Source organism: Geotrypetes seraphini, chromosome 6 (assembly GCF_902459505.1).
Source record: "Geotrypetes seraphini chromosome 6, aGeoSer1.1, whole genome shotgun sequence".
Taxonomy (NCBI): Eukaryota; Metazoa; Chordata; class Amphibia; order Gymnophiona; family Dermophiidae; genus Geotrypetes; species Geotrypetes seraphini.
The window spans coordinates 26,681,485-26,706,100 of record NC_047089.1 but is presented as its reverse complement, the minus strand read 5'-3'; the positions used below and the strand labels follow the sequence as shown (position 1 = coordinate 26,706,100).

The 24,616-nt window shown below is 40.8% G+C and overlaps 1 protein-coding gene across 7 annotated transcripts in view; it reads right to left on the bottom strand.

The window, feature by feature from the left end:
* Positions 1–24,616, bottom strand: part of FAT3 (FAT atypical cadherin 3) — a 669,400-nt gene that overhangs the window by 66,558 nt on the left and 578,226 nt on the right. For all 7 annotated transcript variants that reach the window (XM_033948992.1, XM_033948995.1, XM_033948996.1 and 4 more), the window contains 4 exons: positions 12,960–13,349; positions 9,529–9,743; positions 7,785–7,922; positions 4,489–4,632 (listed from right to left, as the gene is read on the bottom strand). In XM_033948992.1, coding sequence (XP_033804883.1) covers positions 4,489–4,632; positions 7,785–7,922; positions 9,529–9,743; positions 12,960–13,349 — 887 coding nt within the window. The remainder of the gene's footprint in view (positions 1–4,488; positions 4,633–7,784; positions 7,923–9,528; positions 9,744–12,959; positions 13,350–24,616) is intronic.

Here is a 24,616-nt window from a genome sequence, read left to right as displayed (position 1 = left end):
GGAGATATGATCGAAGTCTAAAAAAATCCTGAGCGATGTAGAACGGTTATAAGTGGATCGATTTTTTACTGCATCAAGATTTACAAAGACTAGGGGAGCTACAGAGTAATACTTTTAAAACCAACAGGAGGACACATTTTTTCACTTAGAGAATAGTTAAGCTCTGGAACACGTTGACATAGATGGGTTTAAAAAAATGTTTAGACAAGTTCCTGGAGGAAAAGTCCATAAACAACTGTTGAGACAGACATGGGAGAAGCCACTGCTCACCCTGGATGGGTGGCATGGAATGCTGCTATTTAGGTTTTAGCCAGGTACTTGTGACTTGGGTTGGACTCCGTGAAGACAGGATACTGGGTTACATGGACCATTGGTCTGATCCAGTAAGGCTATTCTTATGTTCTTATCTGTCAGTGTCTGCTAATGACCCCCTATTCTAATCCCCTGCCCCATGGTTCTGATCCTCTAACAAACCCGTGGAGGGGCATAACTGAAAGGAACGTCTAAGTCCGTTTTCGTCCAAGTCGTCCAAAGTAAAAAACAGCTTAGGACACATTTTCGAAAAATACGTCCAAATATTTTTTTGTTTCGAAAATCATCCAAGTATACGTCCTGCCGATCTGATCGTCCAAGTCACTAAATCGTCCATCTTTATACCACATTTTTGTTCAACGTTTCGTCCAAGTCTAAAACGCCTAGAACAAGCCCTATTGGACGTGGGAGGGGGTCTGCAAAGTGATGGACTGAACACCCAGATATGGCACCTAAATAATGGGGAACTTCACAAAAAGGGTGCCATATCTTCATCTCACTACAGCTCCCTTATAGGTCATGGTGAGCCCCCCAAACCACCTCGAGAATCCCATAGACCCACTTATCTACCACCCCAATAGCCCTTATGGCTGCAGGAGCTACTTATATGCTAGTAAAAAGGGTTTTGGGGGTGTATAGGGGAGTGCACATGTTTCAATATCAATGCAGTGATTACAGGGACTTATGGGCAGGAGTCTGTATTATGTGTTTGCAGTGCTTATCTGGTCGCTTTAGGTGGGTTTTTGTAACTTAGACCATGTTTTAAATGGTCTAAGTCACAACGTCCAAGTTCCGTCGATCTGTGCTGTATAACTTTTGGTTATACATGCAGTATGACTAAGTCTAAGCCTGCCCACGTCCCGCCCAAATACCGCCCTCGACACTCCTCCTGACACGCCCCATTTAGCTATGGTTGTTCAGCGGCACTATGAAGGCCAAGGCCCAGTTTTATTATCGGCACTTGGACGTTTTTGACTGATGATCGCCCAAGTGCCAACTTAGGCCAGTTTTAGGACATTTTTCTCTTTCAATTATGAGCCCCTATAGTTGTTATTCTCTTCCATAGTCTACCCAGTGGTTCTGATCTCCCCAATCCCTCCCTCCACCCCTTGAACCCCCACAAAATTTCTAGGCACTCATGGGACTTACTCAGAGATGACCTCTAGTATGTCTATGCTTTTTGTTTTTATTAAAACTTGTTATACCGCCTAAGCATACTACAGGTCTAAGCGGTTTACAATAATAGTAGTCTAGTGGGATGGGGCAGAAGCCCCTTCTGCTCCTACTCTGTGTGCCTCTGGGTGTAAAATGACAGTGGCAATCCCTAGTGGTAGTCTTGCGGCACGATTGCTGGGAGCCAGCCTTCCATATAAAAGCGAACGCCATTTTAAACGGAGCCACACGGAGCAGGAGTAGAAGGGGACTTCTCCTTCCCCATCCCACAAGATTACCAGGGATCTATGCCAAGTATGTCCTGTGCTTGCCTAGAGGTTTTGGGAGGGCCAGGGGTGAAGAGAGGAATTGTAACCACTAGTGGGTATGATTGGAATCACTAAGGATTTAGGGGAAAGAATAGATGCATGCAGTAGGAGTGAGGGGCTCTTCAGGGAATATGGATTGAAAATTATAACTTCTATGGGAAAGAACATTAGAAGGGGAGATCTGAAAGAGGATCCATTTGGTGGATGGGCTGAAGCGTCATCCAGCAACCTGGAAGTTATGTGTCTGCTGATTTTAACTTTTTTTTCTGGGGCAAGAAAAAAATGAGGTTCACTTTATAGAATTTGACCCTCTGTGTATGAAAATAGCCTCAGTTTTCTCCTATCGTGTATAGTTTTTGAGCAAATCGCAAATATTTATAGCATGAGAAGTCATAATGTAACACATTGTGCCGATTTAACTAAGAAGCAAAAACCCTGATTCAAAATCGACGATTTAATCTCAACTGTGCTGATGAAGCTTGAAAATTGCCGATGATGCAATACAGCGCACTGATGATGATGCAATAGGCCTACAGAGAACTGCATATTCCAGCTCTGCCTCCTCACCCATAATAATTTAATTATATAGCACATTAGTACATCATCATTAGAGTGGGCAGACTTGTTGGGCCGTGGCCCTTTTCTGCCGTCATCTTCTATGTTTCTAGCTTAAAAAAAAAATCTAATTTGAGGCAAGCTGTTTTAATATTTCAGATTGTTATAATATTTACTCCAAGCATGAGAAAATATAGTGAAAATGTTAATTTTTGCATTATAATGCTCTTTTGCCAAAAATCAGAGGATTATACCGAAAAATTAAGGTCAGTTTTGAATTCAGCAACCTCAAATCACCATAGAACACCCACTATAATTCATGCCACCAAAACCTCTGTTGCACAGTGTTACTCAGTGCCAGCACCTGCACAGCTATGAGACAAAAGTGAGGAAAGCCTTTTGTGTGCTTCTATCTGGCCACTTAGGAATAGGGGCATCGACACTAAATATTACTGATACCTAAACTCCTGGCTCTCCATTACCCAGACTCCACCTGGGTGTTTACAGCAAATATTCAGCGGCACTGCCTGGCTAAGAGCCATTCAATATGGTTTAATCAGGCAGAAGCCTCTCTGGCCCACTTAAACCATGCTGAATATTGACCATTTCACGTCAGAAAACAACCATTTAACCAAAAACAAAAACGAAGTACAATGGTACCTTGGTTTACGAGCATAGTTCGTTCCAGAAGCATGCTCGTAAACCAAAACACTCGTATCAAAGCAACTTTTTCCTTAAGAGTTAGTGTAAACTAGAACAATTCGTTCCACATCCCCAAAAACTTAATTACCATTAGCGACGCCTCCACCGCTGCCTCTGCCATCCACGCGGCTCCTCCAGTTCTCCTCCTCTGCTGCTGTTCGCTGCCTCTCACTGTGGGTTGTGCGGGTGGTGATGGTGCGCCCCGGCTCCAGGGTGCTGGCTGTAAACAAACCACTGCCGCCACCGAGCCCAACTAGGCACCGTTGGCCCTGCCGCTCCAGGACGCTGCCCTCCCCCCCTGGATGTCACTACCCCCTCTGCCGGGACACTCAAGTGCTGGCTCACTCCTGCTGGACGCACCCCGACTCCCACGCTCCACCCGAGGCCACCGGCGCTGCTATCGGCTCATCCCCACCCCTCTCCGACTGGCCCTATCCTTACCCCTGCGCTGCCAGTGATAGAAAGTGACTGCCGCCGATCTGCTGCTGAGCCTTGAGCATCTACGCATGCTCAGGCCTTCTGGATCTCACCCTCTCTGAGATTCTCATGAGATCTCGAAGGTGAGGGTGAGGTCCAGAAGGCCTTGAGCATGCGCAGATGCTCAAGGCTCAGCAGCAGACTGGCAGCAGGCCATTTCTAACTCCGGCGGCACACGGGTAAGGACAGGGCCGGTCAGTAGATGGGGTGGAGACGATCGTGAAGGGAGGGAGCAGCGCCGGTGGCCTCGGGGGGAGCAATACTGCCGGTTCCCGCGGGCGGGGCGGGTAGGGGCTCGCAAATCGAGTCAATGCTCGGTTTGCGAGTTACAGTTTGCTCGAGTGTTTTGCTCTTCTTGCAAAACACTCGCAAACCACGTTACTCGTAAACCGAGGTTTGACTGTATATTAAGATTAAACATAGAAACATGATGGCAGATAAAGGCCAAATGGCCCAACTAGTCTGCAGTAACCATTATCTCTTTCTCTCTCCGAGAGATCCTACTTGCCTATCCCAGGGAGGGTCATTTCAAAGATATTTCCGCTTATATAACAAGAATTTATGCATAGAAATGGAGTATTTATGGTCAATACATGGACCAATGTACACAAATATTGGAGAGGCACTCCTAGGGGTGATGCTGGGGCTACAGGAAGGGGTACACTTATATTTTCATAGAAAAAGTACCTTTCACACAGCAGGTGCAAATCTGTCTGTGTGGTCTTCCAAAGTTAGTCTTCACAGTGGAATGTTTCCCCTTCCAAAAACTTAAGTCTAGGTAAAATGCAGACGTGTGCATTTACTTTTCCAAAGATAATTTTTTTTCCCCTTTGAGAACGGAAAAGAAGTGGGCGAAACGTATCTGCAGACTTCATACCTGTGTGCATTGTTTGAGAGTTCCCCTCATTACTGGTTCCAAGTTTCCATATTTATTAAAGGCAGATGGAGAAGATAAACGCACCTGAATAACAGCAGTGTAGTTGGCCGGCGTAAAGACAGGGGCATTATCATTTACATCAGAAATGTCTACGTTGACGGTTACGGTCGATGACAAGGAAGGCACACCACTGTCCCTGGCTTCAACCTGCAGTGAATATCCAGACACCTACAAGTTTAAACAAACAAACATAGTTTTGAATAAAAATGTTGTCTTTATGTTTGTAATTTGCTTTCCCTATCGAGCTTCTATTAACCAAATTTAGCCCAACCCCCCCCCTACTCTCACACCAAGGACACGTGTCAAGAGCGACTTCTTTGAGTTGACAAGGCAGGATGCAGGTGTCTTGAGAAGATGATTTCTTTTTTTGCTCACATTTTTTGCTTTTGTAAATGTTTAACTCTTCTCTCTCTTCTTTTGTTGCCACATTCATTCTTTATACTCGTAATAATAATAATAATAATTTATTCTTATATACCGCCAAACCGTCAGTTCGAAGTGGTTTACAATAAGAAAAAAAAAAAACAAGACAAACAGCGAATTACAATACAAAAATCAAATGCTTCTCAGAGAAATACAAATTGCAATTAAGTCAAATATTTTTCAAACAAATAAGTTTTAAGAGTTTTTCGGAATAGATAATAAGACTGAGTTTGGGGGCATAAGAACATTCCAACATGAATTCATTACACTAGCCTGAAATGCCAAGGTATTCCCTTATCAATACAGTACCTGAATAGAGTACACTGAAATAATTATGATTCCTAATGGTGCTAATGGCCGATTAGGAAGACTTTTTTTTAAATTTTTTAAATAATATTTTAAGCCTAAACGCAGATCTAAAAATTCAAAAGAGCTTGTACTTTCCAGAACAGTAAGAAACAAAATAAGCAACTGAAAATGAGAAGCTCCCTCCCTCCCTCTTCCATTCCCTCCCCACCACAATAGCAGAAAGATATCACGCTAGCAAGAACTTTAAAACTATCCCCCTCTTCTACTAAACCGCGCTAGCAGTTTTAACGCGGGGAGCCGCGCTGAATGGAACTCAATGAGCTTAGGGAGCAGCGCGGGCCATTCAGCGCGGCTCCCCGCGCTATAACCACTAGCGCGGTTTAGTAGAAGAGGGGGTATTGTCAGAAATAAATGAAAACTTAGGTCCTCTTTTACTAGGCTGCGGTAGAGGTTTCTACCGTGGGCCGGAGCAGTAAATGCTCTGACGCTCAAAGGAATTCTTTGAGCGTCAGAGCAGCATCAGAGCATAGCAAAAGGGGACGTGGTTAGTCAAATAAGAGGATCTTAATATTTTGATTTCTTGAAATGGTCCTTAATTTTTGCCCTGCATCACCTATGTAGCACCCTTCATCATATTTTTTTGCCAAGCCATCATCTAAACTAGAATATTGAAGTAAAAACAGTTAACCATTTGGACGGTTATTGCTTCCACAGGTAAAACTGTGCAGTACTCTGCAGATATGGGATTTTATAAACCTACCTCCCCCATATTTATAACTGCTACATGGGAAGGTGTGCCTGGAGGTGGGATTTGGAATTACAGTATATGAAAACATTTACATTTTCAAAGCTACTGAAAATATAAAAGTTTTACTTTACATGTTTTTACTTTAAATATTTTACTTAAAGTATTCAGACAAATTAGGAGGTATAAAAGTGTGTGGATATTTTCTGAGAGTAGTTTTCAACACAAATATTTCTAATTTAAAAACCGTACATAGTTCCCAGCGTGGAAAGCGTGCATATACTTTCACCAAAGTGAGTATTTATGAAAATTACTCCCTGTACCAATAAATAAAGGAAGAGCTATCTGCAGTTGTGTATCAGGGAGAAGGTCCCTGATATGCTCACCCTTTGCTCCCTTTTCCTCCCCCAAAGTGCCCACATACTCTCAGGGATGGCCAGCAATGGTCCTGCCTGGTCCATACCAAGAAAAGGGAACCCACAAGTCAATGGCAGGAGGATATAAGCCTGTCCCCAGCTCTCTGCAACAAAGTGTAAAATGTTAAAAGAAAAGATTAAAAGGTCTAAACTTTAAGATTTGATTTCCCATTACAGGCCCCCCTCCATATTCACAGGTTTAGGATTTGCAACTTTGGGTATTCGTGAGTTTCTAAACCCTGACCTCTCCCACCTTAGTTTAAAAGTCTGGTGGTCTAACGGTGAAGCAGGGCAGAAGCGATCTTCCTACGCTCATGCCTCATTGCAGATCCACAAACTAAAAAAGCTTCTGTGAGTTCCTGTGGTCTTACGAGACTATAGCAGGAACTCATGACAGCCATTTTTATTCATGGATCTACACGGGGCAGGAGTGTAGGAAGACTGCTCCTGCCCCACTTCACCTCTAGCCCACCAGGATTTAAAAGTAAGGTGTAGAGAGGTCTGAAAAGTGGAGGTGAGTCACAGTCAGCCCTAAGTAAGGTGTGGAGAGGTCCAGGATGCAGGAGGGAGCTGGGTCAGAGTCGGCCCTAAAATTATTCGCAAATTTTTCTTATTCGTGGGCTGGCTTTGCCCCTAACTCCTGCGACTGTGGAGGGAGGAGTGTAAATTACATTATAAGCCCTTTGAGGACAGGAATTACCTAGTGTACCTGAACGTGACTCACTTTGAACTACTATTTAAAAATGTATGAGCTAGGTCTAAAAAAATGTACACTTGGATTCAGTGGTAACTGAGATTTCAAATTCTCTCTTGGAAATATTTTTTTGGATTTGCAGTTTAACTCTCTAAACAGTAAACTATTACAAGACATATTCCACCATCTTCAATCAAAGTGTACTGTGACGGATTGAGGGATTTTCCCTCTCTAGGACTTCTATTATGCCACTGGGCAGCAAAGGGCATTGTGCATTTGGGAAAGACTACAGCTCCCAGAGGGCTCTGTGTTCCATGGCTCAGTGCTGAGTCAGAAGGGCAGGACTCAGGGAGGTGTATTTCTGCCCAGATTTTAATCAGTTAGGCCAGGGGGAGGTCCCAAAGAGAGAGATCCCAGAGAAAGAGGTCCTGAGCAGAGTCTGCATTTGGTTGAGGTAAGCCAAACCTTATTTGTAATGTGTGAGGCAAACTTAAAATAAATAAAAAGCATTTACTCGTATGCAAATGTGTTCTTTTATCTTTTGACCTCTCCAGGAAATTCAGGCCAGCCTGCCTCACCAGGCTGTCTGTTACATGTACAAAATAGAATATAAAAAATTAAAGCAAAAAGACAAAATATCAAATTACCATTTTGAAATCACACCTAAGCAGGCAGTAAATAAAGCACAGTAGCTTACAAGATGATTATGAAAGCATAAGACTTTAATCCTTACCTTTTCTCTGTCTAATTTTTCTTTAATTTTTACAAGTCCCAAAACAGGATCAATAGTAAACTGATGCTCTCGATCACCACCAATGATGGAAAACTGAATCTGTCCATTTGAAGGGCTATCCAGGTCTTCCACCATCAACTTTGTAAGAAAGAGAAACATGCACAGTGTGCGGAAAAAGGGTTAATGAAACGTTTCTACTTATGCATTAGCATAAAGTGAAATTCTATAACCTAAAGCATGCAAATGTTTAGAATGCTAGCAATCATGCAGGTATGTGTGCAGATATGCACATACATGCCAGCAGGGCACCTAAGTGTTTTTCTGCAAATACTCACTTAAGCTACACAGTGTGTATTTGCAAGGGAGGTGTACACAGGGGTAAAGCAAACTTTCACATGCTGTATGATTTATATTCTACCAGAACTGCAAGACTCACATTACTCCTCTCTTCAGGTCACTTCATTGGCTCCCCATCCATTTCCGTACACAGTTCAAACTCCTCTTACTGACTTACAAGTGCATCCACTCTGCAGCCCTCCAATAACTCTTCTCACTCATCTCCCCAAATGTTCCCCCCCCATGAATTCTGTTCATTGGGTAAGTTCCTCTTATCTGTACCCTTCTTCTCTACTGCCAACTCCAGACTCTGTTCCTTCTATCTTGCTACATTGTATGCCTGGAACAGACTTCCTGAGTCAATACGTCAAGTTCCGTCTCTAGCAGTATTCAAATTTAAGCTAAAAACCCATTTTTTTGAGGCTGCTTTCAACACTTAACTCCCACTCACCATAGCATACCCATGTTCATCCTATCTTTTTCTCTGCAAGAAACTTCCCAACCTTATATGTTATGTCTGTCTGTCCAAATTAGATTGTAAGCTCTTCTGAGCAGGAACTAACTATTGCTTGATAAATATACAGTGTTACGTATGCCTTTCAGCAATACAGAAATGATAAATAGCAATACTAGTAATATACATCCCTACTGCATTTTCAGTATGCCTGCTTGTATGTCAACTCTATAGTTGGTATAAGAGCAGATGTCTATATGTGACATTATGGTAACATTCTATAACAGAACCTAGGTACGTTTTGTTGTAGAATAACATATCTCCCCATTCCTACCTTTTTTCCAAAGTACCGGCACCCATGGGGATTGATAGTTGCCGGATAAATGTAGTTTCTGGTTTCTTGAGAGTTGCTATTAAAAATAGGCCTAACTAATACTATACCCCATACTATGTCATACCATATACTCTTTCAGACAAATTACCAGACATGTGGTAGGCAAAGCATGGGCGCACTCAGGTGTGGCGTGTCAAGTTTACTGCAGGAAATTGATTTTATTTTCATTTACACTTGGCTGCCATTTTTATTTAAAAATGGCTGCCACTTTCATTTTTATTTATTCTAAGATTTTTTTTCTGGTTGCTTGAGTTCCGGTTAACAGAGTCAACTGTACTCATTTTGAGATCTATAAGTCTGCCCCCATATGCTTTATGATGAAGACCACTGACCATTTTTATCAATCAGTGTTATGTGTCTAGCAATAGCAGGCACTGGCCTAATGTCTACAATTTTAAGTTTTGAGGGGTTTTTTTCAATTCATTCATGTTAACACAATATCAAAATCTACAGTTCCATATGTTTCCATACATCGCTAGGGTTACACAATAAACACACAGATAAGAATTACCAGAGCAAAATTAAAATTTTTTTTTTTAAAGTTAAAGACCCATGCTTACCATAATGACTGAATCGCCAATTGATGCATCCTCACTGATTACTGCACTGTAAACCTCTTGGTTGAATTTTGGGGCATTATCATTAACATCTGTTAAGTTGATATTCACTGTAGTGACGGCACTTAGTGATGGGGAACCACCATCTTTTGCTTCCACTACTAAGTAGAAATCTTTGTGTGTTTCATAATCCAGACCAGCCAGGACAGAAATCACACCTATAAAGAGTGCAAAAAGTTTCGAAAGATTTGAAAAAAAATATAATAAAATACAAACACTACAATGCCAACTGCTGAAGAAAAAAAGAACCATTTTTTTTTCAGTTCAAAAGTTTTATTGAACCATTAAAAAAATAATAATAATTTATATCCAGAAAAATCTACCTCACATTTGTAATGGACAAGTTTGTAGAACAAGTCAACATGTAGGTAGATGAAACAGGCTCTTATCCTCAAAGGCTTTTGCTTCAAGAAATCTGTTACTTTAAGGGGCCACCAGAATTTTCTAGTCAGCATTCATAAATTGAGACTGTCTAGAAGGGGCAAATTGTGGATTTTTTGGTTTTTTTTTTACAGTTTAGTGGTTTTAAGCAAACTAGAAATTTGTAAAATAAATAAATAATAAATCTAACTGTAACTGGTTAACAACCACAAACTTATTTCACATAGGCTACCACAGACTTTCAGATAATCATGATGTTTTCTCATTATAAATCTGAGCAAAATCTGAATTGTTCATCTAGATCTGAAAGATTTTGTAATTGTGTCAATTCTCTGTGTCATCCAGCCCCTTTTCCCCCTGCCACCATCAAAATAGAACTTTTAGAATGACTTTTGGAATTCACATATCACAAGATGTGTTATGTTCGGTCATAACAAAGGCCAATCAAAGCTAGATAATCCAGGTCAGCAGGATCCCATAGGATGATATCAATGATGGTTTCCTCAAGTCTATAAGGCTAATAATGGCATATAGACTTTTCCAATATCAAATAAATTTATATAAATCCTTTCTAAACCCAGCTATGCTAACTGCCTTGACTACATCTCCAGCAACTGTAGAGTCAAAATAACAACCCCCTGATTTGTTTTAACTGTGCTACTAGTTTAATCGAGACTCCTCTTAGCATTATTTCAAAAAGTAAATAATTGTTCCCTATTTGCCCCTCTTATGATTTTATATATTGCATGACTTCCCTCTCTTATCTTTTCTCAAAGCTGAAGAGCATTAGCCTGTTTAGTTTTTAAATCCTCTCTAGCACTCTGGTTATCTCTGTATCTCTTTTAGCTTCTGAGCTGGGGCAATATGAACAGAAAACAATACTACACCTCAAGTATCAACTCGGACAACTAAACTATTCCCTGTCCTAGAATCTATTCTGACAACAAATGAATCCTGCAAAAGTATACTACTTTGTTTGTAATTTTTATACCAACTTCCTAGTCCCCTGCTTTCCCTACCGAGCTTCTATTAACCAAATTTAGCCCGACCTCCCCTACTCTCTCACAAAGGACACGTATCAAGAGTTGACAAGGCAGGATGCAGGTGTCTTGAGAAGATGATTTCTTTTTTTTGCTCACTCCAATCGCCACTCTGTTTCTCTTCTTTCATTGCCACGTTCCTTCTATATACTCATTGTATTTCCTTATCAATACAGTACCTGAATAGAGTTCTGAGAAGAACTAATGTATCACTGAAAATTATGATTCCTAGTGGTGCCAATGGCCAATTAGGAAGAATTTCTTTTAAATTTGTACTATTTTAAGCTTAAAAGGGGAAGGGAATGGGACTTGATATACCGCCTTTCTGTCGTCATCATTAAAGAAGTTCACATGCTTATTTAAAAGCTTATAGCCCACCTATAAGATAAGTGGGTTTCAAAATTCATACATAAATCACAAATACATATTATGGACAAGTTCTTATTTTGTACCTGGGGCAATGGTGTGTTAAGTGACTTGCCTGGAGTCAGAAGTTGCTACAGTGGGAATCAAATCCAACCCCCCAAGATCTATTTAGCAACTGTAAACCGTCCAGTATCTGTTTGATGGTCGGTATAGTAAAATGTAAATAAACTTGAAAAATAAAACCTTGATCTAAGTCTGCTGCATTAACCACTATGCCACTGCTTCCTTCAAAGAAATTCCAAACAAGTTACATGCTTAAAGTGTCACACTCTTGTGTAGGGGTTGTTCCTTCTTCTCACACCTGGGGTTAGGCCTCTCTTTTTCACTGATGTCAAAGAAGCATGAACCATTTTATGCAAGAAAATCATCTCTGCTGCCTGCCAGGTGCATTCTGGACTTGTTTACAGGAATTCTGTGTTTCTTCAGCCAAGGACATCTGCCTAGCTCAGCTCCTGAGAAAGTTGGAGGAGGGATGAGCTGCCAGGATCGGTATGTGTCTCTCTTATTTCTCAAGGACGGTACACGAATATACAGAAAGACTACTAATTGGAATTGTTTCTGGATTGGTTGGAGGCAGGTCATCTGATGAAAATTAAGGAGAAGGTGCCTAATTAACAGTTAGTCTATGCTGAGGTATAAGGGAGCTTGGATCTTAGCATAGGTTTCTCAGCACACCTTCTATAATAATAAAATCTGATAAGTTACCTCTTATGATTAGCTCTACCAGAGAGTGAAGAAAACAGAAATCTTTATACAGATCAGGGTTCCCTCACATAAGGAAACTGTGGCAAACGTAATTTACACTTTCTCCAGTGACTAACGGACTGTTCCTGATCAGAGGAATTTTCACATCTGCTATGCTGAAGGAAACGGACGAATTCCATCTCCCTGTTCTGATGAGGCATAACCTTAAAGTGGTGAGAATAAGGAATTATCTATCTTCTCAGCTGGGTCAGATAAAATTCTATTGTTTGGGATAAGGATAGTTAAGTCCTGTGGTGATAAGCTATTTTTAGATTTTTGCTAACGAGGAATTATTAGTATAAGGAATTACTTAGTGTATAAGAATTAGTTATATTTACTCATTTACTTGGGGATTATTATGTAATAATTTTGTAATGAGATATATGTATGTATTCAGAGACATTGTGAATAAATAATTAGTTATTATTTACTGCTGGCTTGTGAATTATATTTTTCTATTTCTATAATAAAATATTTCATATAGCTCTGGTCTCTGTCTTAGTATAAACTGGCAATTACCGAATCCGTGGAGGTATTTATGGTGTCCTAGATATGAGATGTGCGCATGACTTATTTATGTAGCACTAATTTATTATACCCATAAAATCTACCTACAGTATTGAGGACTCGTCTACCTACACTTGGACCAAACACAAAGATTGGAAATCCTTAAGTCCCACTTGTTGAGGGGAGAAGTGAGTAATCAAACTGAAGTTTACAATGCAAGAGGGGCAGAATGCCCTAGCTATACATTTGTTACGTTGCATTATGTATTTTACAAACCTGTTTTGGAGTCGATCCTGAATTTTCCTTGTTCATTCCCAAACCTGACGCTGTAGGTAATCTCTGCATTTGTGCCAATATCTTTGCTTGCTGCAAAAACAGTGAGTATTTCCGTACCCGGGTATGCATCTTCTGGCACTGTAATGAGATAGTCTTTCTTTTCAAAAACAGGAGGGTTGTCATTGACATCCAGCACTGTGACGGTAACCACAGCCAGGGAGGAAAGTGACAACACAGGACTTAAGTCTGAGGCCTTTATGGTGATGTTGTAGGTTGACTGTAGCTCTCTGTCCAGTGGCTTCTCTAAAGTAATGATTCCTGATGTCCTGTCCACGGTAAAATGGCCATCTGCAGGGTTTGCCAGAGAGTATACCACTTTTCGATTCACCCCTAAGAGTACAGTAAATGAAAAAATTGAGAAATGTTTCCCTGAACAAAAGAAGGATGAAACTGATGTATTATTTGAATCACTTTTCTATCACCTTCATCCTCCTTCCCTTCCCCTCTCCAAAATATAATTAAATAAAAGCAAATTGTGGCAACTAGAGTGAGGAATATGAGAAAGAATTATATTTCTATTTAAGTCAATTTGTATATGCACCTCTAAGAATAACCTTTATTTGTTTGGGTGACAAGAAGGCTTCCCTATATCTTATGATGTATAAACCATTTAAAAAAAAGCTGAAGCTGACTCTGTATTGTAACACCTTTACAGAAGCTCATGTAAACTGCTCTGAATTGACTTCCCAGTCATTAGTAGCAGTATAGGAGCTTTCAATAAACATAGACATAAATAAGGCCTATTTTACAAAGAAACAAGATATTCGAATTGAACCCACAAATTTCCCCTGTCCCCATGGAATCTAATCCTGTCCCATCCCTGCGAGTTCTGTCCCTACCCCATTCTTACAAGTTCTGTCCTCATCTGCACAAACCTTGAACACTTTAAAATCATAAGTGCTCGAAGCTTCTGCGGTTAAGGCAGAGGTTGCATGAATGCGACAGAACTCACAAGGACAGGTCGGGGATATTAAGATCCCGCGGGGACAGGGACAAATTTGTCTCCATTCCATTCTCTAGAAGCCCAGGTTGAGCTGTGCTCAGTTCTGGCACCTTTTCTGAAATACCTGGAGGTCTACAAATATATTTTCTAAAATATGCATAGAAGGAGTAGCCATTTTAGAAATAACACGTGGATAAAATGGGCAACACGAGCCCATCCACTTCCACATGAAGTTGCTCCATTTTATAAACCTACATGTAAGTGCTGCAATTAAGTAATGAGCCCACAAGTTAATCAGTTTCATTCTGAAGGCAGAAATAAACAATGGAAACATAAAAGCATGATGGCAGATAAAGGCCAGATGGCCCATCCAGTCTGCCCATCTGCAGCATCCACTATCTCCTCCTCTCCTAAGAGATCCCATGTGCCTATCTCACGCTTTCTTGAATTCAAAGTCTTTGTCTCCACCACCTCTACCGGGAGTCTGTTTCACATATCTATCACCCTTTCTGTAAAAAAAACAAAACCAACAAAACGATATCTTTAGATTACTTCTGAGCCTATCACCTCTTAATGCCATCCTATGCCCTCTCATTCCAGAGCGGTTGAGGAGAATAACGCCCTTAAACCTTCATGTAAAGCCCTGGCCAAAACAAGCACTTAAAACCTGTGGCATAACACTGAGCTGGTGAAAACCAAATGGGGAAATTTTCCCCCTACAGACGTGCGTTCCATTTTTGAAATGTGGAATACATGTTTTATGTTTTTTGCTGTGCCCGAACCTTGCCTCCTTGAAATGTCTGTGGGTATGGATGCCCTTGTGTAACTGGCAACTTTCTAAAAATCACTATTTGCACATCGTATGTGCGATCTTTATGTGTAAGTACCACTATTTACACGAGGAGAAATTTTTAAAATAGAGGCCACTATAAAGAGCTGAATCAGTGAGTCCATTGCTCATTCATCTAATAATGCCTGATGATTTTCATATGAGGGCAATAACAAGCTAATCTGTATTTCTATTCATAGGCAGTTGTAGGTCACGGGCCATGACCTGACCAATATTTTGTCCAACACATCACCAACTAGAAAGCTGGAGATTGGTTTGTTTGGTCCCTCCAACCAAAAAGGTGTTCCACTTGATCTAGGGTTACCATATTTTGGGCTGCAAAACCCCGGACACAAGGCCATGCCCTGTCCCGCCTCCACTCTATTCTGCCTCAGCCCCGCCCAGTGCCGTGTTACTTATCGTGAACAAACTCTTCACTGGTGTGCACCAAACGTTCCTCAGTGCACGACAACTCTACTGAGGAGCGTTTGGTGCACACCAGTGAAGAGTTTGTTCATGTTAAGTAACAGATTTTTTTTGCACAGTTGAAAGAACACGAAGAGTTTTGAATGACTGAACATTTGTTGGTGTAATATCAATATAAATATGATCATAAACATAACTAATTAAATCAAGCAAATGGAGGCACGAGGAGATTTTTTAAGCCGATGAGGTTTGTTCCCTCTCTAGTATGCATACAAGATCAGCTCTAGCAGCAGACGGGGGGTTCTGAGGCTTTTTCCTCCTTTCAAAACAGCTGTCCCTCCAGCTTTAATTACTTTCACCAAGAGGGTTTAAATGATTGTGGTTTAAAACAATTTTTTGAATGATATAGTGAGAGGTTGTATTGCATAGTGGATGATTTTGAATCTCTCTACCTGCTTTAGTGTTTGCTTAGATACAGTGCTTTCTCCATGTCTACCTTAATAGCAGACTATCGACTTTTCCTCCAGAAACCTGTCCAAACCTTTTGTGAAACCAGATAGGCTCACTGCTTATACCATATCTTCCAGCAACAAGTTTCAGAGCTTAATTATTAATTGAATGGAAAAGTATTTTCTTCTGTCCATTTTAGCAACTAATCTTTTTCTTCATAAGAGAAGAGATCCATCACATTAATCTTCCTTCTCAGCAGCTCCATTTTACAATAAAATTAAAGAAATCTTACAGAAACATGGCCTTTCTAGTCTACCTATCCATGTACGCTACTATCCCTTCCTCTCTGAGATCCAATGTACTTGTCTCAAGCTTTCTTGAATTCAGATACATTTTTTTTTTATCTCCACCACCTCCATCGGGAGACTGTTCCACGCACTTACCATCCTTTCCATGAAAAAGTATTTTGTGAGACTACTTGAGTCTATCCCCTTTTACCTTCATCCTTTGCACCCTCATTCCACAGCTTCCTTTCAACTGAAGGAGACTCACCTCATGTGCATTTATGCCACGTAGGTATTTAAACATCTCTATCATATCTCCCCTTTCCTACTTTTCCTCTAAAGTATACGTTTTAAGATCTTTTAAGAATGTCCTTATATACTTTATGACAAAGACCACTGACCATTTTAGTAGATGTTCTCTGGAATGACTCCATCGTGTTTATATTATTTTTGACATTGCAGTCTCCAGAATTGTATACAGTATTCTACTTGATGCTTCACCAGAGTCTTACATAGGGGCATCATTACTTCCTTTTCTCTACTGGCCATTCCTCTCCCTATGCACCCAAGCATCTTACTAGCTTTTGCTGACGCCTTTCTACCTGTTTGGCCACCTTAAGATCATCACATATGATCACACCCAAGTTCTGCTCCTCTTTTGTGCTCATAAGTTATTCACCTCCTAAACCAGTGCATCGCAAACTATGTGCCGCCAGAGTGCCTCCTGAGATTTCAGATGTGCCGCGACACACTGGTGAGGAGGAGGGTCGTCCACGCGATGAGAGGCACGCCCTGTAGGAAGTCAGCCAGCGCAGATGATTCTCCTCCTGGCCGGTGTCTCTCCTCCTCTCCCTGCACCTCCTGGATCCCTTCACCGAAGTGTGTAGCAGTCAGATGGGCCTCTGCACATGCGCGGATGTCGACACGCACTTCTGGGTGCCTTCCAGCTGGAAAGTTTGCGAGACACTGTCCTAAACTATACCATTCTCTCAGGCTTCTGAAGGCCAAATGCATGACCCTTCATCTCTTAACATTAAATCTTAGCTGCCAAATTCTGGATCATTCTTCAAATTTCACTAAGTTCCTCTTCATGCTATCCATACCATTAGGGGTTGAGCAAGGGACATCAACGCCTTTGTGAAAGCTTCAGGTTTGAAAATAATAATACATGCAAAATGACACCAGTGCAAGGTTTTTAAAATTATAACCAAGATTTATTGAATTATTGTTTCTATTTTTCCATTATTAGATCAAAAGAATACAGCATCATTGCTTAACGTTGCGCTAATGGGAGATCGTCATTGTGGCCAAAGGTTGGCCTTCTCACAACGGTCTCGGTCTCATATCTCCGGATTTTCTATTATATACTGTTAGCTCATTATGACATCAAGTTTGACAACCAATAACATTTCATCAAAGAGGTGGTCTTAACAGTTTAGACAAAACAAAATTCCTCCACGTTTCCAAGTTAGGCAGTTTTAGAAAATTACTTTTGATTTCTGAATTAACATTATAACATTATTCAAGATAATCTACAATTATTAATAGGGTGCTGAGAAATTCTCAGCCCTAAAGGAAAAAACTCTTCCTAAGCTGACAGGTTCAAACTGCATAGCCTTACACAGAAACCTTACTCTGGAGGAGGCGGGGGAGGGGCTGGTTTCCCCCTCTCCTTTTATGCTGACAGTCTCACACACAAAGCGCAGGAGTAGTCTCTGACTTAATCACTCCCAGATGTTGCCTCAGGATTTCTCTTAGATTGCAAAAAATATATAAATATGTTTTTCAAAACTTATTCCTTTTGTTCAACACAGTCACAGCCATCACTCCAGGGGCCCCATTCATTCCATTCATAACTCGGCCATTCATACTTAATGCATTTTATATCTTAGTTTAGGACACGTGATCCTTCTTTACCAGTCTAAAGCAAGCACATCTGGTGTTAATTAACCCCACGCTGCTGGGAGCGGGAAAAACTCAGAGAGGACAAAGAAGACAGAAAACCAGTCACCGGCCCAAGATAGTGTCCAAAGACAGGACAGATATAGTACACACAGAGAACCCAAAATGGATTCCATGTAATCATGTAATCATGATTTCCACCATGATTTGGCTCAACAGCAAAGTACATAAGAAAACACCATTCTTTCCCTTATTTTAATCTTTAGTGTGTTTTTATTCTCTGGCCTTAGCTACATTATATTTAAATTTTTATTCACCTGTTTTTCCGTACGCTTCTATTTGGGCGTAGTCCTTAACTGACACAGAATTGTCTAACTAGAATTACCTAGAATCATACGAAAAACTGGCGCTTTTGTAGAAAAACGTCCACAAAAAATACTGCACTTATCATGCTCCGACATCCATTCCATTATCGTCCCATAAACAGCACCCCCTGCTGGCCACGAGCCACTACTCCTCAGGGTATCTACCCTGTTGCTGATTTTGGTATCTTCAGTAAACAGGCAAACCTTATCAGGCAGTCCTTCAGCAATATCACTTTAAAAATGTTAGAAAGAACAGATCCTTATGGCACACCACTGGTAACATCATTTTCCTCAGAGTTAGCTCCATTTACCACTACCCTCTGTCGCCTTCCACTCAACCAGCTCCTAACCTAGTCCATCACTTTAGGGCCTATACCGAGGACACTCGGTTTATTTATTAGACATTGTATGGAACAGTGTCAAAGGCTTTGCTAAAATCTAAGTATACCATGTCTAGCGCTCTCCCTTTATCCAACAATCTGGTCAACCAGTCAAAGAAATTCATCCAGAGTAGTGAAGATGCAGGAGGATTGTGAAGATCTGCAACGTGACATAAACACACTCGAGAGATGGGCTGCGACATGGCAAATGAGGTTCAACATGGATAAGTGTAAGGTGATGCATGTCGGTAACAAAAATCTTATACATGAATACAGGATGTCTGGGGCAGTACTTGGAGAGACCCCTGAGGAAAGAGACTTGGGAGCACTGGACAAGTAGATGAAGTCGTCTGCATAATGTGTGGCGGTAGCGAAAAAGGCAAACAGAATGCTAGGAATGATTAAGAAGGGAATCACGAATAGATCGGAGAAGGTTATCATGCCGCTGTACCGGGCCATGGTACGCCCTCACCTGGAATACTGCGTCCAGCACTAGTCAACATACATGAAGGACACAGTACTACTTGAAAGGGTCCAGAGAAGAGTGACTAAAATGGTAAAGGGGCTGGACGAGTTGCCATACAGCGAGAGATTAGAGAAACTGGGCCTCTTCTCCCTTGAAAAGAGGAGATTGAGAGGGGACATGATAGAAACATGCAAGATACTGAAGGGAATAGACTTAGTAGATAAAGACAGGTTGTTCACCCTATCCAAGGTAGGGAGAACGAGAAGGCACTCTCTAAAGTTAAAAGGGGATAGATTCCGTACAAACGTAAGAAAGTTCTTCTTCACCCAGAGGGTGGTGGAGAACTGGAACGCACTTCCGGAGGCTGTTATAGGGGAAACACCCTCCAGGGATTCAAGACAAAGTTAGACAAGTTCCTGCTGAACTGGAACGTACGCAGGTAGGACTCTGGTAGGGTACTGGTCTTTGACCTGGGGGCCGCCACGGGAGCGGACTGCTGGGCACGATGGACCACTGGTCTGACTCAGCAGCAACAATTCTTATGTTCACTGTTCTCTGAAATCACAAAGATCGCAGTTTAACATAATAATATGGAACCAAAGAAAAAGATCACATAGACAACATTAAAACATCTCTTTGGTACTGAGATACCAAAATATATATTTTAACTTAAATAATGATGAACTGGAATGTTGTCTTCATACATTAGCCAGCACTCCTGATAGAGCTCACAGTGCAGTCAGCTGTTGATGTATTGCAATGTAAATCTGCTTGCTGAGCCAGTCTCCCATAATGAGACCTGAAGGGAAGGCAGTGTATGCTTGTTCATTCCACATGAGCGTTGCTATTTTAAAGCTAATTAAAACAGAAGGGCTGCAACAACACTGCATACATTGCCCGACTGCCAGCTGATTCAGCAGCAGGGTCTTTGCAGAACTGGGCTGCCTTACAAGCACGAAAAATGGGCTTTGGTGTCCACATTCATATCATGACCTCAGTGTGCTGTGCTGCAATCCCAGAATATCATGCACCTACATATAAATGAATGTGATAAAGAGGGGCCACCTGGAACTCTCTTGCACCTTCTTTATACATGCCCTAATATGCAAATTTATTGAATAGTAATATGTTACCTTTGTCATATAAATCTATCATATTGCGTTCTGCAAATCCAGATAGCTCGTTACCAGCATCATTCAATAAAATCTTTGATTCTATGATTGTGCTAGCCATTCATCATATTATCTGCAATCGGAAAGATAACTCTAAGCTTAACTTCCTTGAATGGTGGAACCATCTCTGTGTTATTAGGAAATAGGAGGAAATAATAACGATTAAGTCTGACCTCGGTTCTGGGGAAAATGGCGGAAGTGCTGATAAAAGATAGCATCGAAGAGCATCTAGAGAGGCATAAACTTATGAAAACAAGCCAACATGGCTTCTGCAAGGGAAGATCATGCCTAACAAACTTAGTGCACTTCTTCGAAGGAATTAACAAACGGATGGACAAAGGGGACCCCATAGACATTGTATACTAAGACTTCCAAAAAGCCTTTGACAAGGTACCCCATGAACGCCTACTTCGGAAACTAAAGAACCATGGGGTGGAAGGAGACGTACACAGATGGATAAGGAATTGGTTGGCGGGCAGAAAGCAGAGGGTAGGAGTGAAGGGCCACTACTTGGTCTGGAAGAAGGTCACGAGTGGTGTTCCGCAGGGATCGGTGCTTGGACCGCTGCTATTCAATGTATTTATAAATGATCTAGAAACGGGAACGAAGAGCGAAGTAATAAAATTCGCAGATGACACCAAGCTATTCAATGGGGCTAGGACTAAAGAGGACAGTGAAGATTTACAAAGGGACCTAAAAAATCTAGAGGAGTGGGCGACGAGATGGCAGATGAAGTTCAATGTAGAGAAATGCAAAGTCTTACACGTAGGAAACATAAACCCGAGGTATAGCTACACAATGGGAGGGCTGTTATTGAGTGAGAGTTCCCAAGAAAGGGACTTGGGGGTAATAGTGGACATGACAATGAAGCCATCAGCACAATGTCCAGCGGCTGCTACGAAAGCAAATAGAATGCTAGGAATAATCAAGAAGGGTATTACAAGCAGAACGAAAGAAGTTATCCTGCCGTTGTATCGGTCGATGGTGCGCCCGCATCTGGAGTACTGCGTCCAATATTGGTCGCCGTACCTAAAGAAGGATATGGTGATACTCGAGAGGGTTCAGAAGAGAGCGACGCGTTTGATAAAAGGTATGGGAAACCTTTCATACGCTGAAAGATTAGAGAGACTGGGGCTTTTTTCGCTGGAGAAGCGGAGACTTAGAGGGGATATGATAGAGACGTATAAGATCACGAAGGGCATAGAGAAAGTGGAGATGGACAGATTCTTCAAACTTTTGACAACTACAAGAACGAGAGGGCATTCTGAAAAATTAAAAGGAGACAGATTCAGAACCAATGCTAGGAAGTTCTTCTTCACCCAACAGGTGGTGGACACCTGGAATGCGCTTCCAGAGGGAGTGATAGGACAGGGTACGATATTGGAGTTCAAGAAGGGATTGGACAATTTTCTGAAGGAAAAGGGGATAGAAGGGTATAGATAGAGGGCTAGTATAGAGGTCCTGGACCTGATGGGCCGCCACGTGATCAGACAGTATTGGAGTTCAAGAAGGGATTGGACAATTTTCTGAAGGACTATTGCAACGTCCTATACAAAGGGACTACCTTAAAAGAAATACGTAGACTACAAATTCTCCAAAACACCGCAATAAAAATTATCATGAAAAGAAAAAAATTTGATCATGTAACCCCACTGTTAAAAGAAAATCATTGGTTACTGGTAAACCATAGAATTACTTACAAAATAGCCTTACTCACACATAAAATATTAGTAAATAAAGCCCCAGCATTTCTAGAAAGATTTCTAATTCCATACTTCCCTGTAAAATCTCTAAGATCAGAAGAAAAATCTCTGTTAGTAATTCCCTCATTAAAAATGATCTATTCAAGGAGGGATATGATCTTTTCTGTTACAGCTCCTCAAATTTGGAACTTGCTTCCTTTCAACATAAGAGAAGAAAAATTACTTAACAAGTTCAAAGGCCTACTAAAAAGTTGGCTGTTTAAGGACGCCTTTAACTGACCCATTTAAAATCACATGACCTCACTCTGGAATATATCTGGACAAGGAACACTCTTAAGTAGAAATTAAGTGGGTAACATTCCCTACCTAACCTTTTGTCTCTTTACCTATCCTTTTTCATTTATTTTGGAATTGTATTTACTCCATTTTTTTTAAACCCCCCCCCCCCCTCAAATGTATCTTTATGTTATAATTGGTTTTAGTGTCCTGTTTGTTGGAGTTTTTATTTTATTTTTTTAATCTTTGTAAATCGCATTGGGTTTGGATATTGCGATCATATCAAATATTTTAAATAAACTTAAATAAATAAACTTGAAACTATAGATAGAGGGCTAGTATACAGGTCCTGGACCTGATGGGCTGCCGCATGAGCGGACTGCTGGGCATGATGAACCTCAGGTCTGACCCAGCAGAGGCACGGCTTATGGTCTTATTAATATTGCTAATTTTACTAGAACGTGGGCCCCCCTAGATGAGTTCTGTAAGGACTTCAATGATAGCGTTAATTGACCCTATTATGCTATAAGAGTACGCATCTTAATCTATTGTAGTATTGTATTATTGATATGCTTTATGTACATTTCTGCAATGTAGTACTGTATTTCTGTTATGTTTATCTATACATTTCTGTAATTAAAAATTCAATAAAATATTATAAAAAAAAAAAAAGAAAGAAAAAAGAGGGGCTGCCTGTTTTCATCAGGGCACATTTTCACTTAAAATCTGACAGCGCTTTTCAGTGCTACAGCTTCTGAAAAGCACCGTGAAAAAGTGAGGGGTAGGAAGTTACACGCTTCATCAGCTTTATATAGTGTGCTGCATTCATGTCAGCCTGAGTGGACATCTATTACTCTTCTTTATATACAGTACAGAGATGTTGCGACAGGGGCACAAAGATTAGCAGTCAGAACAGAAAAGGACATGGGATAGACTTGACTGAAGATAGGTGAAAATGGGAGGGGGAGGGAAAGAAACTCTTGGGAAATCTGACCTGCAGGCGTGTAATTGAATTCCGATTGTATCCTTCACCAGGGACTGTATAATGCTCTCTAAAGCCCCAAAATACCCAGGACTTCTTAATGCACAATATTTTTAAAATTGGTATGAAACGTACACAGATAAAAGTACCCCTAGAAATGCTGACGCGCAGTTAATGTAAACATAGATACACTCCTCCGACATGCTTACTTTTTATTCATGTATGTGGTCACACAGTTTTATAAATGTTCTTTGCTGTACGTGTATGTGGAAAAAGCTTTTAAAAATTTTATTTTTATTTATTTATTTAAAAACATTTATATTCCACATATCACAAAACTCTGTGTGGATTACAAAATACATACTTCTACCTTCTATGGTAATTACCTTTTAAGAGGGTAATTTTACAATGGACTTTTAGGCCTGGATTCCTGAAATGGTACCAAAAGCTAGGCTACAGTAGATGCCACACCATCGCCTACATTAATTGATTTTATTGGTTTTAATTGGTATAATTGACCGTGTCATTTAAAACTAATTAAATACTCATTAAAAAAATTGTAGGCGCCTATCAAAAGGCCGCTGGAACCAAGTTATTAACATTATATTACATAAATTCTTATATACCGTAACCCAGGGGCTGGAGGAGTTGCCGTACAATAATAGATTAGAGAAACTGGGCCTCTTCTCCCTTGAAAAGGGGAGACTGAGAGGGGACATGATCGAAACATTCAAGATACTGAAGAGAATAGACTTAGTACATAAAGGTAGGTTGTTCACCCTCTCCCAAGTAGGGAGAACGAGAGGGTACTCTCTAAAGTTAAAAGGGGCAAGATTCCGTAAAAACGTAAGGAAGGTCTTCACCCAGAGAGTGGTGGAAAACTGGAATGCTCTTCCGGAGTCTGTTGTAGGTTAAAACACCCTCCAGGGATTCAAGACAAAGTTAGACAAGTTCCTGCTGAACTTGAACGTACGCAGGTGAGGCAGGACTCATTTAGAGCACTGGTCTTTGACCTAGGGCAGCCGCATAAGCGGACTGCTGGGCACGATGGACCACTGGTCTGACCCAGCAGCGGCAATTCATATGTTCTTAACAGCTAAGAGATACTAACCATTTGTAGTACGATCATAATAAATTAATAAAAATATTTACCAAACAAGTGGGTTTTCAGCGATTTGACACACCACCTTTCAAGGGGCCAGTTTATATAAGACTGAAATTTAACAGATCATGCCAAGTGTGTCTTTGGTCTGTATGCCAGTTCCAGTGACCTGTATTTGTTATGTATATTGCCTAGTTAGTAATTATTAACAATAAAATATCCATTTCAAAATCTCTACTGCACAGAGGTACTCGATTGAAAAATTTTCGATTTGGGGGGTACTTGGCTTGAAGAAGTTGGGGAACACTATTCTACAG